We start from the raw sequence: 16,582 nt of genomic DNA, 5'->3' as shown, positions 1-16,582 counted from the left end.
TTTTTCTTTGTTGGTGATGAGCACAAATGGAAAAATAAAGCCCTGCTGATGTAAGATGATTCCTCAATCCAGACGTGGCAGGGGCAAGGAGCTTCATCATTCATGATTCGAGTTAGGCTGTAAACACGTCTGTGTCACAGTGTCTGGCCCGTCAAGCTCTGGGAATGCAGACCTGCACACAGATGTTGGGACCTGCCAGGTACTGACACATTCAGGGCCCTTGAAGATCAAATGTGCTTTCCAATCCCCCCGGTGCTGTGGAGGATCCAGGGCAATTTAGAACACTGTCTGTAGCCTGGCCAATTGGGATTCCTCATTTTAAAGTCTAAAATGATAATAAAAATAACCAGGCAATGAATATGGAAAATAATCCGAGCTGTTGTGTAGGTCCTCTTGTTTCTGCCCCTGATAACAGTGGTTTTGCCCCGTTCAGGATGGCTTAGCTCCATGAATCTTCTTGCACGTTTCCTGTTTTTCTCTGTTGCCATGAGGACTTCTGGAGAGACTTGACAAGGCCCCCCTGTAAAATCCAGAGCCTGGACACCTGCAGACTTCACCTCGCCATCCAGGCTGGCATCCTTGCCAGGAACAGAAATGAGGTTTTGCCGATACGTCACCTTCTCGACCAGCCCATATGTGTGCTTCATGATTACGCAGTCCTTTTCTAAGCTCATTCCTACTTTCCAGCCTCCACTGACACCCTATCCACCTCTGCTGGGTCCCCAGGGCTCTGAGTTCACCCTCCAGCACTGTGGATGAGGCTGGGATCACAACCAAACTGGGGGCCCCCTGAGGGTGGGCCCAGGCCTTCTTCTTCTTCTCTGAATCTCTCCAGGGTGGGCCCGCAGAGGGCTGGGCTCAGAGAAGAAAACGATAAAGAATACTGACCTACTGCGGTAAGAGGTGTCCTGTGGCTGTCATTTCTCTGTGACCTTGGTGTCAGGACAGACACAGGCCGACTTACAGACAGAGTGGAGGGGGGTTGCAGGGGCCCAACCCGTTTCTGCTGGGAACGTGGAGTCCCACCCCAAGGCCGGGGCTGAGATGGGCACGGTGTCCTGTAATCCTGGTGAATATTCAGCCGTTCTGTCCCCTTCGCTGGCTCCTGCCTATGCAAACAGCCACCTAGGAAGGGGAGGCAGACGGTGTGCTGGCAGCGGCGACAGGAGCAGGGGACGGTGGGCAGGAGAGCGGGGCTCACCGAGGCTGACCGAGGAGCCGTGGCCACGCCCCTACCATGGACAGCAAGGTGTGGGGTGCCTGCATCCTCTGCTTGCTGCGCCCCTTACCCATCGTGAGTAGCCAGCTCAGACCCTCCTGCCCCTCCCACTGGGTTCGAGATCTGGGAGCCACAGGGCCGTACTGGGGTCCACCCTTCACCAGCACAGGAGTCTCTCTACCAAGCCAGTGGTAGCTTGACTTGGAGAACTCTTCATCTCCTCCATGGCCCCCTCCTCTCCTCCCCCACCCTTCCCAGGCAGGCTACTCATCCCTGGGGAGCTCTGACAAGCAAACGGTCCTTCCTGGGGCTGAACGGAATTTGCTTGCCCGTTGCTCCCCGCAGGGCCTGTCTGCACCCTCTGGGGGCCACAAGACGCTGTCCACAGACAGTACGTCCGCCTCCCCTTCACACCCCAAGTCTTATCCACACCCCCTCCTCCGACAAGCTCCCCAGAGCCCTCTCTCTCCCCACGAGCCCTGGAGCCACTCCGTTTGGTTGCTTCCTTTGAAGAGGGTGTGGCCAGGGACTGAGAGGTCCTGGGTAAGTGGTGAGCAGCTGCTCCCCTCCGGCATTTGGGGGACACTTCCTCGCATGATACGCCCTGGGGCCCTGAGAAGCTGTCCAGCTCCGAGGCCTAGAGGGCTGGAGAACGGGCTGCCAGGAGGGGGCCCTCTCTGAATGTGCCACATTTCCCCAGCATGCTTTCCCGGAGTGAATGCAAGTGACAGGGACGCGGGGACCAGGATGGGAGACACAGGTCCCGGGGAGGCAGCTGCAGCTCCCAGGGACTCCTGAGAGCCCGCGGGGACTGAGGGCTCCCTCTGCTCTGCTGGCTTGTGTGTGAGTGTGTGTATGTGGGCGGGGGCCCGAGCCGCGCCTCCCAGGCACAGTGCTGCACCTGCCCCTCATGCATGGCCTTTAGACTTGAAAGCTGGAGCCGTGAAACTAGCTGTGTGATCTGTGCAAGTCCTTTCCTGAGCCTCACTTTGTAAAAGAGCACAGTATCTGCCCCCCAGGGCTGCTGTGCATGAAGTCAGATCTGACTTGTCAAAGGCTGGGCATGGGGTGCAGTATGGGAGACTTCTACGCCCTCCCCTCTTCAGTGAGGGGTGCCTCCTGCCTCTCATCTGTGTGCACCCTACAATGAATGCTCTATTTTTAGGAGGGGAGACTGAGATCCTGTGGGGGTCATTCAGCTGCTGGTGTCAGGGTCAGGGCCGGCACCAAGTCACTGTTTCCCAGTGTGGCCTCCATCCTGCACAGACCCCGGGTTAGCTGTAGTCACGGTCAGCAAGGCCGAGGTACACAGGGTGACAGTCTCCCCTCAGGAGGAGTGGGTCTGGTACAGGGGCCAGATGATCCCCGAGCCCTAGGTGAGTGGGGCGGGGTTTGGGTAAGTCTTGGAAAGGTCCACCGTTCCCCACCCCGTACCGTCTCCACCACACATCTGGGTCATGAGTTGGGCTTCCCTGAATTTTCCTCCCCTTAGGAACTGTGAGGGCTGTCTGTCTCTCCTTTTGGTGGGAGGCTTCCCACCAGGGACCCTAGTTCTTTTGGCCTCAGTGGTTCCCTAGTTAGGCCCTGAGAAGGTACCCCAGGAAGGGATGGGCTGCAGACGTGGAGGGGGTGGAAGGGCAGACGGAGCCTGCAATCCCATATCAGGCGAGTCTGCCCTCCCCATCTACCCGCTTCTGACCATCAGACTGCTACTGGGGGAGATAAGACGGGGGCTCTGCTCTGAGATGGCTCCTGGGTCCCTGAGTCCCAGGGAGGAAGCCAAGAGGCACCACCAGGTTGGAGACCCAGAGCCTGGGCGGCAGGTGGAATCTGTAACCTGAGGTCCCAGGGGCCCAAGCAGGAGGTGGCAGAGCTGAGCCCAAGCTGGATTTGGGCGAACAGGGTCAGCAGGTCAGGACAGGGGTGTCCTTCCCCGTAGGGCAGGGCTGGTAGGGGTGAGCCTACTTACTGGGCTGGGTCTCCAGGTCCTCTCTTAGCCCACTGGCCTGTCCTTGGGTCCCTTCCATGTGGTCACCTACTGTCCACTGTCCCCACTCTGGTGTTTGAAGTCCCTTCTCTCTGACCCCAACCCCTGTCTCGCATCCACTGTGCTCTTTGCTGTGCCTGGATTTATGTGAAAGGACACTGGGCGTTAATTAAACACCTGCTGATACAGACTCTGTGCCAGACATTGGGGCTTGTGTGTGCATGTGTGTGTGCGTGTGGGTGCGAGGATGGCCATGGGAAGGGCTCTCCCTTCACTCAGCTCAGCTGCATCTGCCCACTCCCTTGTCTGTGCACATTCTTTGTCCCCAGTGCTCTTTTCCTCACCAATTAAAAAAAAAAATAAAAGCTCCTTTTGTTTCAGGTCCGGCTCAAATGCCACCTTCTCAGTCCCTGTGAGAAGGGCCACCCTCCTATAGTGCCTGTCCTGCCTCTGATCAGTTTGTATTGGATCTATCAGGACCAGGTTTTAGCTCCCATTCTCACTCCACGCCTCCCTGTGAAATCCTTGGGGACAGAAGTCTACACTGATCCAATTTGATGTGCATGTTGTACACAAATGTGGGCTATGGATCATGTTCACAATGTAAGGAGCGTGTCTTATAAAGTTGGGTTCCCTCACATGTATCTGTCTGGGGCTGTGCCCTGTTGGACAGTCCATTTCAGTTTTTCTCCAGTCTGGGGCAGTGGGAGGGAGAGGTGTTAAGAATTCCTGCCTTTGACTCCCAGCTTCCTAGAGAACTTGTTAAAATGCAAAGTCCTAGATCCAGCCATAGATCTCTGCATATTCTTGGTTCCATCCCAGGTGATCTACAGTTAGATCATGAGGCACACTCTCAGAAATACTGCTAGAGGGTTTCCAGAAAAACAGCTTCTTTACCAGCTTCCAGGGATCATTCCCTGTGGTCACTGGGTGGCACCAGGCTCTGGGAAACTCCTAAACTGTAATCCTTCCTGATTACTGAGTCACACCACAAACCCATTATCCCTCCATGTATCTGTCCATTACCTACCCATCCATCTTCATGTGCATGCCCTCATCCATCCACCTGTCCACCCATCCACCCATCCATGCATGTATTCACGCATCCGTCTGTCCGTCTATCTATTCACCTATCTATTGTACGTATGTTCACTCATTCTACCAGCCAGCCACACAGTTACCCGTTCATTCATTCATCCATGAATCCACATTCATCTCTTTCACCTCATTCATCTACTCATTCACTTATCCGTCTATCCTCTCACTTACTAATCTACCTATTTTTTTCACATATCTTTGCCAGGGTACCTCTGAAAGCAGAGCCTGAGACAAAGGCATCGGTGTAGGTAGTTGTATTAATTTCCTATTGCTGCCGTAACAAGTTACCACCAACTTAGTGACTTAAAACGGCACACATCTATTTTCTTACAATTCTGGAGGTCAGAAGTCCAAAATGGTTTTCAGTGGCTTAAAACCAAAGTGTTGGCAGGCTGCATAGTGCTTTCTGGAGACTGTAGGGGAGAACTTGCTTCCTTGTCTTTTCCGGTTTCTAGATGCCACCTGCATTCCTTGGTTCATGACCCTACACCTCCAAAGCCAGCAGTGTAGCATCTTCATCTCTGTCTCTCTCTCTCTGTCTCTCTGTCTCTCTCTCTCTCCCTCATACACACACACACACACACACACACACACACACACACTCACACGCATACTCCTCTGCTTCTGTCAGAATATCTCCTTATCTCACCCTGACACTCCTGCTTCCCTCTTATAAAGACCCCTGTGATGACGTTGGGTCCACCCAGATAATCCAGGATAATCGCTCCATCTCCAGATCATTAACTTAATCACATCTGCCAAGTCTCTTTGTAAGGTTGCATAGTCACAGGTTTCAGGGATTAGGACATGGACATTTGGGGGGGGGGCATTACTCTGTCTACCAAGGTACTTTATGCAGAATTGCCTTTGGGGAGTGGGAGTACAGAGCAGGGGAGTAAGACAAAGAAGGAAAAAAGGCTGCTACACGGATGCATTATTGAGTTGGCCATCTCTGTGAGATCTTCTGAAGACTTTTGTTTAATGTGACTCAGAACTTACTTCCATGAAATGAAAAGGGGAAGCAGCCGTCCAAATCTCTATTCTCTCTGCCTCCCTCCCTTCCTGCTTGTCTGCCTTTCGTCCAAATATCCATTAAGCATACCTGGATGAGTCGGGCCCTGTGCTTAAGAGCACGGCCGTGGAAATGAATCAGGCTTTATCTCTGTCTTCAGGTCATTAGACCAGCAAACCCAGAAGAAGCATCCAGCTGGCTTAGCTCATCCCATTCACTGTCTCCTGCAGGTACTGGGCCACGTGCACCCAGAGTGTGACTACATCACCCAGCTGAGAGAGGATGAGCGAGCTTGTCTGCAAGCGGCAGAGGGGATGTCCAACTCCACCTTGGGTACGTGGCTTGGGAGGGCGGGGGTGGCTTGTCACGGATTTCCTGATCTCCTCCAGCCTCCCATTCAGGATGGTGGACAAGCCTGTCCCCTGGGCTGGGTCTCCTCTGCTCCCATCTTGCTGTCTAGGCTGCCCCAGGACCTGGGACGGGCTGCTGTGCTGGCCGACGGCAGGCTCTGGCGAGTGGGTGAGCCTCCCCTGCCCGGCTTTCTTCTCTCACTTCAGCTCAGAGCCAGGTGAGGGGCGATGGGGGTGTGATGGGGGAAGGGGGGGACGCGGAGGTGACGTGGTTTCATCTGGTGGTGGCAGAATGTGGTGGCCACACCCCTGGCTTTGGGGCCAGGCAGACCTGGATTGAGCACCGCCTTCCGCCTTCCCCTCTTTCAGTGTGACCTTGGGCGAGTCAGTCACCTTCCCAGACCCTCAGCTCTCTGACCTCCCGCAACCTGGGGAAAACAAGAGCACTAACAGCATGGAGGGTGGGGTTAATGATCGGGGCTTGGCAGTGCTGAACTCAGGGCCTGGAATTGAGTAAATGTCCTCTGGGAAGTTGCCTGCTTCACCTCCCTGGGCGTCTGGGGTGGACGGTCCCTCCAGGGGCAGAGAGGGCCTCCTTTCTCCCTCCTGCCCTTAAGACGCTGGAGGCCCAACTTGCTACTCTGCTCCTCAAGGGAACCATTCTTTCAATGAACAGAAGGTGAGTCTGAGGCCAGAGAGGAAGTTCCTAGACCGTGTCCCAAGCAGGCTGGGCCTGGACCCCAGGCCTCTGGAGAGAAGGCTCCTCTCTCTCTGCTGCAGAGATGGACTGTCTGTGCAGACCCTGCCAGGGTCACTCCCCGGCTCCCCAACCTCTCCTGGGGAGAGGAGCAGCTGTCCTGACAAAATCTCTCCTTCCCCGCCTCTGTTGCCTCCCAGGGGCCGGGGCCTTGAAACGGGATTGCACCATCACGGGCTGGTCTGAGCCCTTCCCGCCCTATCCTGAGGCCTGTCCTGTGCCCCTGGAGCTGCTAACTGAAGAGGTGAGAGGCTCCTGGCGTCTTGGAGGAAGGATCGCCGTGGATGTTGGATTGGGTGGTGGACCTCACAACTGTAGGGGCCGCCATCCCCACTGTAGTCAGCAGGTTGGAATATCCATTACAGCACATTTCCGGAAGATGGCAGCGTCTGGAAGAGAGGGGGTCTTGTGCTAACTTGCTCTAGGGTGACAGGTGGACCATGCAGCTAGGAGGGAGAGGGGAGGCAGAGGACAGGGAGGGAGATGTGCTGGCCACCGTCTTCTTTTCTCCTTGGCGTACCCTCTCTGTGCCCAGGCCTCCAGGGCAGGGAGTTGAGAGTAGTTCTGGGAAACAAAGGCCCTTAGTGGTCCTGGGCAAGCTCCTTGCCCTCTCTGGCCCTCAGCCTGTGGGCAAGCGAGAGAAACCAAAGCCTGGAGTGATGTCAGTGCCCCCTAACCTAGCTGGCACACCCCACGCTTCCAAATTGAGCATGGCCTTTGCAAGGGCCTCCACACCCATAATTCCATATCTCTTTCCCCCCAGCCCTGAAGGCAAAGCACGAGTCTGACATTTTTTCAGATAAAAAGACTGAGTCTGGGAGGGGCGATGATTGCCTGCAACCCTCAGGGGAGCTGGGTCCCCGATCGATCCCCTCCCCGCAAGGCTGCACGCTCTGTCCCCATCTCCGGAGTCCAGGCTTGACTTTGATGGATCCAAATCCTTGGTCTTGGAAAGAGCTTTTCCTTGCACCTGTCCCCTTTATTTGGGGATGCCGCGTTCCCAAGCCAGTGAGCAAGCTGGATGTCTATAAACAAGCCCGATTTCCTCCTGAGCTTTGTCACTCCCCCGGGGACGGGGACGTGCGGTTTCTGTGGCAGCCTCCCCTACCCCCAGCGACAGCCAGAGTTAAGCATCTAGCTCCCCTCCCCCTCCCCCCACCCCTCCCCTGCTTCCTCACCAGCCGACAGGCTGCAAACAAAAGCTTCGCTTCAGTTCCCGAGGGAGTTTGCTGTGGTCCCCACAGACGCCCCTGCCCCGACACGGGCAGGTTCGGGATAGAATTGAAAATGTCACCTGCTTGATTGTCAAGCCCCCCTTTCCTCAAAGGCCCAGTTGCTGAGCGTTCCTCCGTCTCCGTCTCCACCCTCCCCAGAAATCCTACTTCTCCACCGTGAGGGTCGTCTACACCATGGGCCACAGCGTCTCTGCCGTGGCCCTCTTCATGGCCATCACCATCCTGGCTGCCCTCAGGTTCGCCATCCTCATCACCTGTTCCAGAACCTACGCCTCCGCATCGCCCACGGCGCCAAACTCGAACCCTTACCTGGACATGCAAGATCTGGCATCAGCCATTTCTAACTTTTCCTTTCCCGTCCCCCAGGAGCAGACCCCTCCCTTCACACTCCAGGCCTGGCTCCCACCTCTACACCTCTGCTTGTGTGGAACTTATTCTATTTGCTTGGAATGCCTGCCTCGCTTTTTCTCAGTGCCCTCACATCCGTTAACGTTCAAAGCTCAGCTCTCGTCTGCCTCAAGGATCCTCTTTGGCTCTGCTGTGAAGCCCTTCTTGGCTAATTCAACCCTTTGATCTTTGCCCTCTCAAAGCCCCACCTCACCCCACCCCCCAGCCTGGCCTGCGCTGTTCTCTGTCTCCTGGGGATGAGCCGCCTCTCTCTGATCATCAGGGGGCTCCCCTGGGCAGGACCCTGTCCTTTCTGCCTCTGTCCTCCACACCGTGAGCTCCCTGAAGGCAAGGGACTGACTGCTATTCTCTGTCCTCTCACCCGCACTGAGCCCAGCTGTCCTGCAAGGTTATAGCTGAAGCCTCAAGTTCAACGCAATCCATGCAATCCAATCTGAGGCAATCCAATACAAGCCAATTCAGTTCGCCTCCCGCCCTGCTCAGCCTCCCCAAGCCCCGCTTTGAGCACACCCGAAGCACCTCTCCCACCTTGCGTCCTGTTCCTCTCCCCTCCTGTCCCCTCCAGGAGGCTCCACTGCCCCAGGAACTACATCCACACCCAACTGTTCGTCACCTTTATTCTCAAGGCGGGAGCTGTGTTCCTGAAGGATGCCACCCTCTTTCACGGCGAGGACACGGACCACTGCAGCTTCTCCACAGTAACAGCCATGGGTCGGGGTGCTGGTGCGGGTGCGGGCGAGGAGGTTGGATTAGAGATGCAGATGTGCCTGTCGGGGTAGCGGGGGCTGACCCTGCAGCTCCCGCTTTGCTAACGACAGAGAGGGAAATCACCTCTCCCCCTTCCTCCCCCTCCTTGCGGTCAAGTTCTAAATCCTCCGGCTGTTTCCTGGACAACGGTGCCCATCCACAGCGCTTCCCTTATTCCACTCTCCACTCCACATTCTGTATTCCTGTTCCATTCCCCATCCCATATCCCAACCTGGACCCCATTTCACTCCAGCCAGCCTTTCCATTTCACACTTCCTCCGAGCACTGTCTGTCTGTGCTGGGCGTGGGTATGTCAGGGCCTGGGCAGAGCCGTGTGCCTCCCTTGAGGAGCACCCCGGGTGCCTAAGGGGACAGATTATACCAGATTTTATGGGACCACTAGGTAGAGGAGAGGGCTTCAGGGAGGAGATAGCTTTGGAGCTGGGTGGGCAGCAATGATAGGGAGGGAGTGGGGAAGGCCAGGGTGAACGTGTCCAGTGTGAGAGGACCTGCTCTCACGGACAGGAGAAGCTGGGGCAAGTCCAAGAAACAGGGGTGTCATCCTGGAGGCAGGGAGGTGGGCTATGAGAAGAGACCGAAAATAAGGGAAGTTGGGCTGAGTGTGGTGGCCCAGCACTTACCAGGTACTCTGACACCGTGCTGGAAATGAACAGCTACATGAATGAACAGGTGACCTTCATTCGTTAATGAAAGACATAATAATAGTATCTGTACCGAGCACTTATGTGACAGGTGTTACGCTAAATGCTTTACATATGTTATCTCCTTTTACTTCCTACATCTATTTTCATTTTAGTCCCATATGTAGATGAGGGATGACTGGCGATGTCACCCGGCAGCTGAATGGTGGGGGAGGGGCCAAGCCTGGGCCATTGTGAGCTCAGAGGCGAAGCTCCTCACCCGACAGAGGAGCAGAGTCATGCAGTGAATGCATGAATGCATGCACGGGTACACGCGCGTATGTTCGCAGGATGGAGCAGTGCGTGAATAAATGGTGTTCCGTATCCTCAGCTCTAGGGATTGACTTGAGCTCAGGAGGGATGCGGTGAGAAGAAAAACAGTAGCAATTCGTATACAGGGTTTCCGTTTAATCCTTATGATGAGGCCGCGAGCCGGCACTGGAAGGTTTTCCTTTTAGAGATGAAAAGCTAAGGTGTGGGAAGGTTATCCAGCTGGTAAATTTGAACCCAGGCTGTCTGGATCCCAAATCTGTGCTCTTAACCACCACATTACCCTACCACACACCCCTCTGGGGCAGCCCAAGGTGGAGGAGACTTGGAGGTTTGGGGCCTGAGTGGGGTAGGGGAGACTTCGCGGGGCTCCACTGGATGTCCGGGCTCTGAAGTGCCCAGCCCCTGGCCCGCAGGTTCTGTGCAAGGTCTCTGTGGCCACCTCCCATTTCGCCACCATGACCAACTTCAGCTGGCTGCTGGCGGAAGCTGTCTACCTGACCTGCCTCTTGGCCTCCACGTCACCCAGCGCAAGGAGAACCTTCTGGTGGCTGGTCCTTGCTGGCTGGGGTGAGCACCGAGGGCTGGTTTGGGCACTGTGCGGGTGTTGGGGGGTCGGGGGTGCCCAGGGAGCTCACACCAAGGCCCCTTCATCTCACTCACGATGACCCCAAGGCCCAGGGAGAGGAAGGGCAGCCTACAGTCCTACAGCAAGTGCTGGAGTTCAGGGCCAGGTTCCCGGTCTCCGGGCTCTCTCCTGGTTCCACATTCACAGTGTCCTGTGTGACTGGCTGTAGTGGTGGGAGGTGGGCACAGGATGAAGACCCCTTACTCGTGTCTTTTCTGTACCCCCTCAGGGCTTCCCCTGCTCTTCACCGGCATGTGGGTGGGTTGCAAGCTGGCCTTTGAGGATGTCGCGTGAGTCTGGGCTATCTCTTCATCACACCCGTACTGGGTCCCCATGGGGCATGGACTGGACGCTCAGGCAATGAGGCTGTCCTCCAAGCTGGGAAGAGGAGGAGAGCTCCCAGGCTTGGGAGAGGGGTGGGAGATGCAGTCGTGGATCGCACAAAAGGGGCTTGAGCCTGGGCACGAAGGGGGTGCAGAATCTCAGGGTTCGGGGCTCAGGGGGTAGGGGGCTGTAAGTGGGGGCCTTCTGGAACAGGGGGCATGTTGGAGCCACAAGAAGGCAGCAAACAGACTGAGTTTTGAGAAACTCAACCACCTAGGTGGAGAGAAGCAGTGAACCCAGCTTGCATCAGGGCACGCCTTTGGAAAGTGCCTAAGTGTCTGAGAGGACATAGACAAGGCTGGCTGGGAGCAGGGTGAGGCTAGAAGGCTCAAATTCCAAAGTGAGGAACCTAGAGGCTGGTAGGTAGAGAGGAGGGAGGAGCATGGGTGCCACAGAAAAGGGCTTTCCAGCAGCTGCACTCTTCCCACCCCATCCCACCTCCCCATCAGTCCCGGCCTGTCCTCTCCCCAGGTGCTGGGACCTGGACGACAGCTCTCCCTACTGGTGGATCATCAAAGGACCCATCGTCCTTTCCGTTGGGGTCAGTGCCTGGGGCCAGCGTCCTCTGCTTTATTCAGCCAACCTCCCTGGGTCCACCGAGCAGCCATACACAGCAGGAAACATGACTCCAGGCTGGGAGTCAGGACACATGGGGTTCCAGCCTGGTTCTGCCCCAGACTCTCTGTGAGGCCCTCTCTGGACCTCAGCAGCCCATTGGTAAAACCAGCGCTCAGGCCTCTTCTAGTTCAGAGCTTTGATGAGTCTGGCGCCCTGGTTGCAGATCACCTACCACTGCAGTGAGGCTGGGCTGGGAGAGTAGAAGACGCGGCAGCTGAAACTCCTACCTGCTCCCACGTGGAAGACAGGGCAGCTAGGACTGGTTTTTGTGGCCTGGGTGAATGTACGCATTTTTGTCAGTTTTGCAGTTGTACAAAGAGAAGGCCACATGCTTTGTGCCAGAGAAGAGCCTGAGAGGTGCTGGAGGCAGGATGGCAAGGCCTGACCTCCCACCCTTGGTCCTGGGACTGGAAAGGGAGGGGGACCCTGAGCCCCCTATGGGACTGTCCAGTCTCAGTCGACAAGGTCTAGAGCAATGACCTGCACATCCATCTACCTGCACATCCCTGCCTCTCAAGGATTTGAGGTTTCTAGTCCCCAAAGATGTCCCACCCCAGGCCATTTGGGTCACCCCTGACCCTTGCCTTCCACCTTCCTACACCTCTATTTCCAGGTGAACTTTGGGCTTTTTCTCAATATTATCCGTATCTTGCTGAGGAAACTGGAGCCAGCTCAGGGCAGCCTCCACACCCAGCGTCAGTACTGGTAATGTGTGTGTGTGTGTGTGTGTGTGTGTGTGTGTGTGTGTGTTTCCAGGGGTTCTGGGGACATAACTGGAGTAGGAGTCAGCATGGTTCTCTTTTATGCACGATTAGGCATCCATGATCCTGGTCCAGTGCTTGTCCCTATGTCCCCAGAGAGAATAGATACGGTTCCTGCCCTCCAGTAGGTCACAATATAGGAAGAATGGGGCTCCAAACAGCCAGTTGCCAGGCCAAATAGGCTGGTGAGTGTTGGGATCAATTTCTACGGGAGCCTGTGGAAGGAGATCCTTTCTAAACAGATGGTGGGGTTGGAGTACAGTCTGGGAAGACTTCCTGGAAGAGGTGTCTTTGAACTAGGCTTTGAAAAATGCATAGACTTGACTAGAATAAATAGAGACAAGAGAATTTGGCAGAGGGAACAGCAAAATCCAGGGGCCCAAAGTAAGGAAGCCCACGGTGCATGTGGGGAGTTCTCCAGGGTGGCTGGTGTGTAGAATTTATATGGGAAGCTGGTGGGAAGTGAAAGTAGGTAGGGGTCCCATGGGACTTTCTAATGCCTGCCTTGGGCTTGTTTTTTTTCTGCAGGCGTCTCTCCAAGTCAACCCTTCTCCTCATCCCGCTGTTTGGGATTCACTACATCATCTTCAACTTCCTGCCTGACAGTGCTGGCCTGGGCATTCGCCTCCCCCTGGAGCTGGGACTGGGTTCCTTCCAGGTGAGGACCCCCACAGCACTCACTCCTTCCCTCTGAGTCCTTGGGCAGGAGGAAGGTGCTGCCGCCCACAGGCTTGATTGATTTCATGGTAGGGTGAGGGCAACTAGGCTCGTGATTCTTCCTTCCAGCCACTCATCCATCTATTCAAGTATCCATCTGTCTGTTTTTCTCCCATCCATCCATCTCTCTATTCATTCAACTACTCATGCACCTATCTACATATCCATCCATCTACCCATCCATTCATCCAATCTATTCAACATTTACTGAGCACCTATTATGTGTCAGGCTCTGTGCTTAATACTAGGGGATGCAGAAATAAAGAGAATCAGAGAAACAGGCCAACGGGGCCAACAGTACAGCCTTGGCAGGCTTGCTATGACAATTAGATGTGACAATATGCCTGGCACATGGTAAGTGATGAATACGTCTACTTTCCCTTTTCCCAAACACTTGGTCCAAGTCACAGCCTGGCGGAGAGTAGGGGAAAAAGGTAGTAGGAAGACTGCAGACACCCTGAGGCCAGGCCAAGGTGATGGGGTCCTTTCTCTTTGGCCCCGCAGGGCTTCATTGTTGCCATCCTGTACTGCTTCCTCAACCAAGAGGTATGTGACTCAGGCTATCCTTATTTGTTAAGCCTTCCCTCCCACCAGTCCTAAGGCTGCCTCTCTCTTGCCCAGCCCCTGTAAATCCCCGATCAGGCCAAACACTGAGTCCTGCAATCCTTTGTGGAAATCTGTCCTGAGTTTCTGGATCAAGCTTAACCTGAATACTTCCTGTACACATCTTTTATCCATCCCTCCTCTGGGCTGGGCCAAGATTACTGTCCATTCAGCAGGAGGTGGAGAAGGCCTTTCAGGGATCAGAAGAGGGATCCAGGGGTGGGTTAAAAGGATCCTTTACTTCTGTGTTTCTAAAACTGAACGAGAGAGAGTGGGGGAAGGAAGAAGTCGGCTCCTGGAGAGACAGGGACAAGACACAGAGGAACCAAGAAAGTCAGAGGTAGACATACAAAGTCTAGGAAAATAAATTCAAGTGCAGAGACAGGGAGGATGATGGAGAGAAAAGCCAGGGACTCTGAGAGAGAGCACCTGGAGGGGAGATGCACAAAAAGAACAGACCAGAGATGGACAAACACATGAATAGACAGAAGAGATGGTACCAGTGCACATGTAGAACTATGGAGAGATGGTAAAGAGGAGTGAATTATAACATCCCGCCCAGAAGACACTTTGCATTTTTCCTTTAGGACAGACTTGCTTTATGGGGAGGAGTGGGAGAATTTAACTCAGTGCCCCAGACAACCAGGTCCTGTCGCTGTGTGCACAGGCAGAGTCATGGGCTCCCTCTGGTGGCCAAGGATTTGCTGTGGGCTCTGCGTTCTGCTGGAGACCTGGATGTACATACCTGTACCCCAGCTGTGGAGCATTGCACCCCCCTATTCTGCCACCACTGTCTCTTATTGGCTCCCTCCCCTCTGACATTCTTTGCTCCCATCCTAGCCTTTCTGAGTCTTCTGCAGCCTTATCTGGCGTCTGGATGCAGACGCAGGGCTGCAGTATCTGGTTGTAGTGGCTCATGGGCCCTGGGGTTGCTGAGAGGGGCAAGGAACAGCCCTGGACGAGGTGGGTGGGATCTGGAAAAGGGGATTCCACAAAGAGTTGTGAAGGGATCTGTCCCAGGAAGAGGTTTGGGGACCAGATAGTTAAATGCCTCTGGAGACAGGGAGCTTACTACCTATCAATGACACTTTCTATCATCAGGAAGCTCATGTTTCCATTCAAGCTTTATGTTGAATGGAAATCTGTCTCCTTTTTGTCTTTGTCACAGCCTAAATTCAGCTCTGTCAGAAATGTCACAGCCTCTCAGCCCCCCTTTTCTCCAGCAGCTCCTTGGAGAGGTGAAGATACAGACACTCCCCCCACCCACCACATCTCCCAAGTGGCTTTTCTTTCAGTTACTCTCAATCCCCTCAATTGCACCTCCTCAGACAGAGTTTGGAGGCCTCTCTTCCTTCAGATCATGTCCCCTGGACAGGTTCCCAGTGGCCACAGTTCAGCTCAGTGGGCAGGGGCAGGAATGAGCCCCAGAGCAGGGGATGGTCTAAGCTTTTGGGGAAGACAGAGTAGTTTTTTGGCCAGAAACTCAAGAAATCACCCATAAATATCTTTAACTGGGCCTAGACAAAGGCAGTGCTAAAAGAGAAAGGAGCCAAAGGGAATAGTCAGAAATACAGGAAGGAGGAAGTAGTATCCTCTAGAGGTAGTACTTAGCAGTGGCTGTGGCCTACCATAGCTTCTCCTGCTCCAGGAATCCCTGTCTCTGTTTCTCCTGCATGGTCTCCCCCTGCACCCTCAGCCCTACTGGGGTTGAGTAAAGAAGTGGCAATGGGACCTTCCTAACATCCTCCCCCTTGTCCTTGCTTGGAGGTGAGGACTGAGATCTCACGGAGATGGCGTGGCCATGATGCTGAACTTCTGCCAGCCTGGAGGACTCACGCCAAGTGGACGATGCCTTCCCACTCAAGGGCGAAGGTGCTGACATCTGTGTGCTAGGCTGGCCACATCACGTGACTGGAATCCACCCCTGAACATGGGCAGCTACACGGACCCACCATCCTTCAGAGGAGTGGGAGCAGTGGCCCCTGGGAACCCTCAGTTGACGCCTCCACCCAAGCTTCTGCCCAGCCTTTCTTCCCTGTCCTGCCCCTGACTCTTTTCGCCCGGGTCTCTGTGGGTCCACCTCTGATTTCCTTGGTTCCTGTCTGTTCTTCTCATGTTCCTCTTCCTGGAGTCTGGGCCATAGCCCAACGCCAGAGGAGCCAATAAACTTGTAAATGAATAGATACACATTTGAGTGAAACCGTGCACCTCTGCAGGGGAGGGATCTGTAGGCTTTATTTGAACCCCCGGTGCAGACGTGCATTTATCGCGTCTCAGTTCATGTCACGTCCCCATCACTTGTCTGTGCAAGGTTCCTCTTGTTTAATTCATTAAAAAAATGTATTCTCTTTTGTCTCTACCTGCACTCCCATTCCCCTCCTCCCACAGGCAAACATTCCAATGTGTTAAATGTGAATTCTTGTGTTTCTGTGCTCTTGCAAAATGTGTAGTGTTGTGTGTGTGTGTACTTCTAATTTACATAAATGCTGTCGGTTATAGGCTTCATCCTGCTTCTGATGTTTTTCCTCTCAGGTTGGTACTTTTAAGACATCCACCCTTGCTGCCACGTGCTCATCTGGTTGCCTGTCTTGACTGCCGTATGGTGCCACATGGTGTCACCGCCCATGTGTGACCGTCCTGTCTGCCCCTGCCTCTAGGTGAATGTTCACATGCTTGTGCCCTCATGCCCCCATGCCAGCAAGCCTTTCTCCGGGACACATACCACAGAGTGGAAGTGCCAGGTCAGCGGTTGTGCCTTTTCTTAACGTGACGGAGTGGTGCCAGATTGCACTCCAGAGCTCCGGCGAGATCTCCACTCCCACCAGCAGCTCTGTCAACACAGGCATTACCCAGTCTTTGGGTAAAGAGATCATGGCTGATGTTTATTTTTTTTTTAAATCCCTTCTGTTTCTCCCAAATGCCCTACAATGAGTATGAACTGCTTTTATGATCTGAGACTAAAGGAAGAAATGCATGGTAGGGTTTTTAGACTGTGGCCACACTTTGACATTTGTCTGACCAGGAAAGTGCTGGGCAGCTGGGCATTTATGGCCAACAATGTGACCTTGGGTTTCATATGGCTGCACC

General features: G+C 54.5%; 1 protein-coding gene across 1 annotated transcript; it reads left to right on the top strand.

Annotated features, from left to right (window-relative positions):
- The first annotated feature begins 1,237 nt into the window (after positions 1-1,237).
- GHRHR (growth hormone releasing hormone receptor) lies at positions 1,238-15,932 on the top strand. The gene is given in 15 exon segments (XM_089917083.1): positions 1,238-1,294; positions 1,478-1,610; positions 2,722-2,951; positions 5,547-5,649; positions 5,777-5,884; positions 6,564-6,667; positions 7,797-7,894; positions 8,632-8,764; positions 10,201-10,354; positions 10,642-10,702; positions 11,268-11,337; positions 12,028-12,119; positions 12,704-12,833; positions 13,397-13,438; positions 15,263-15,932. Coding segments are annotated over 15 exon segments (1,641 nt in total). The 3' UTR covers positions 15,389-15,932.
- Positions 15,933-16,582: the final 650 nt, after the last annotated feature.

This window comes from Delphinapterus leucas, chromosome 9, assembly GCF_059928025.1.
Source record: "Delphinapterus leucas isolate spDelLeu-1000000601 "Yukka" chromosome 9, BTC_Dleu_Yukka2, whole genome shotgun sequence".
NCBI lineage: Eukaryota > Metazoa > Chordata > Mammalia > Artiodactyla > Monodontidae > Delphinapterus > Delphinapterus leucas.
The sequence above is the reverse complement of the archived record's forward strand: the minus strand, read 5'-3'. Positions and strand labels throughout refer to the sequence as shown.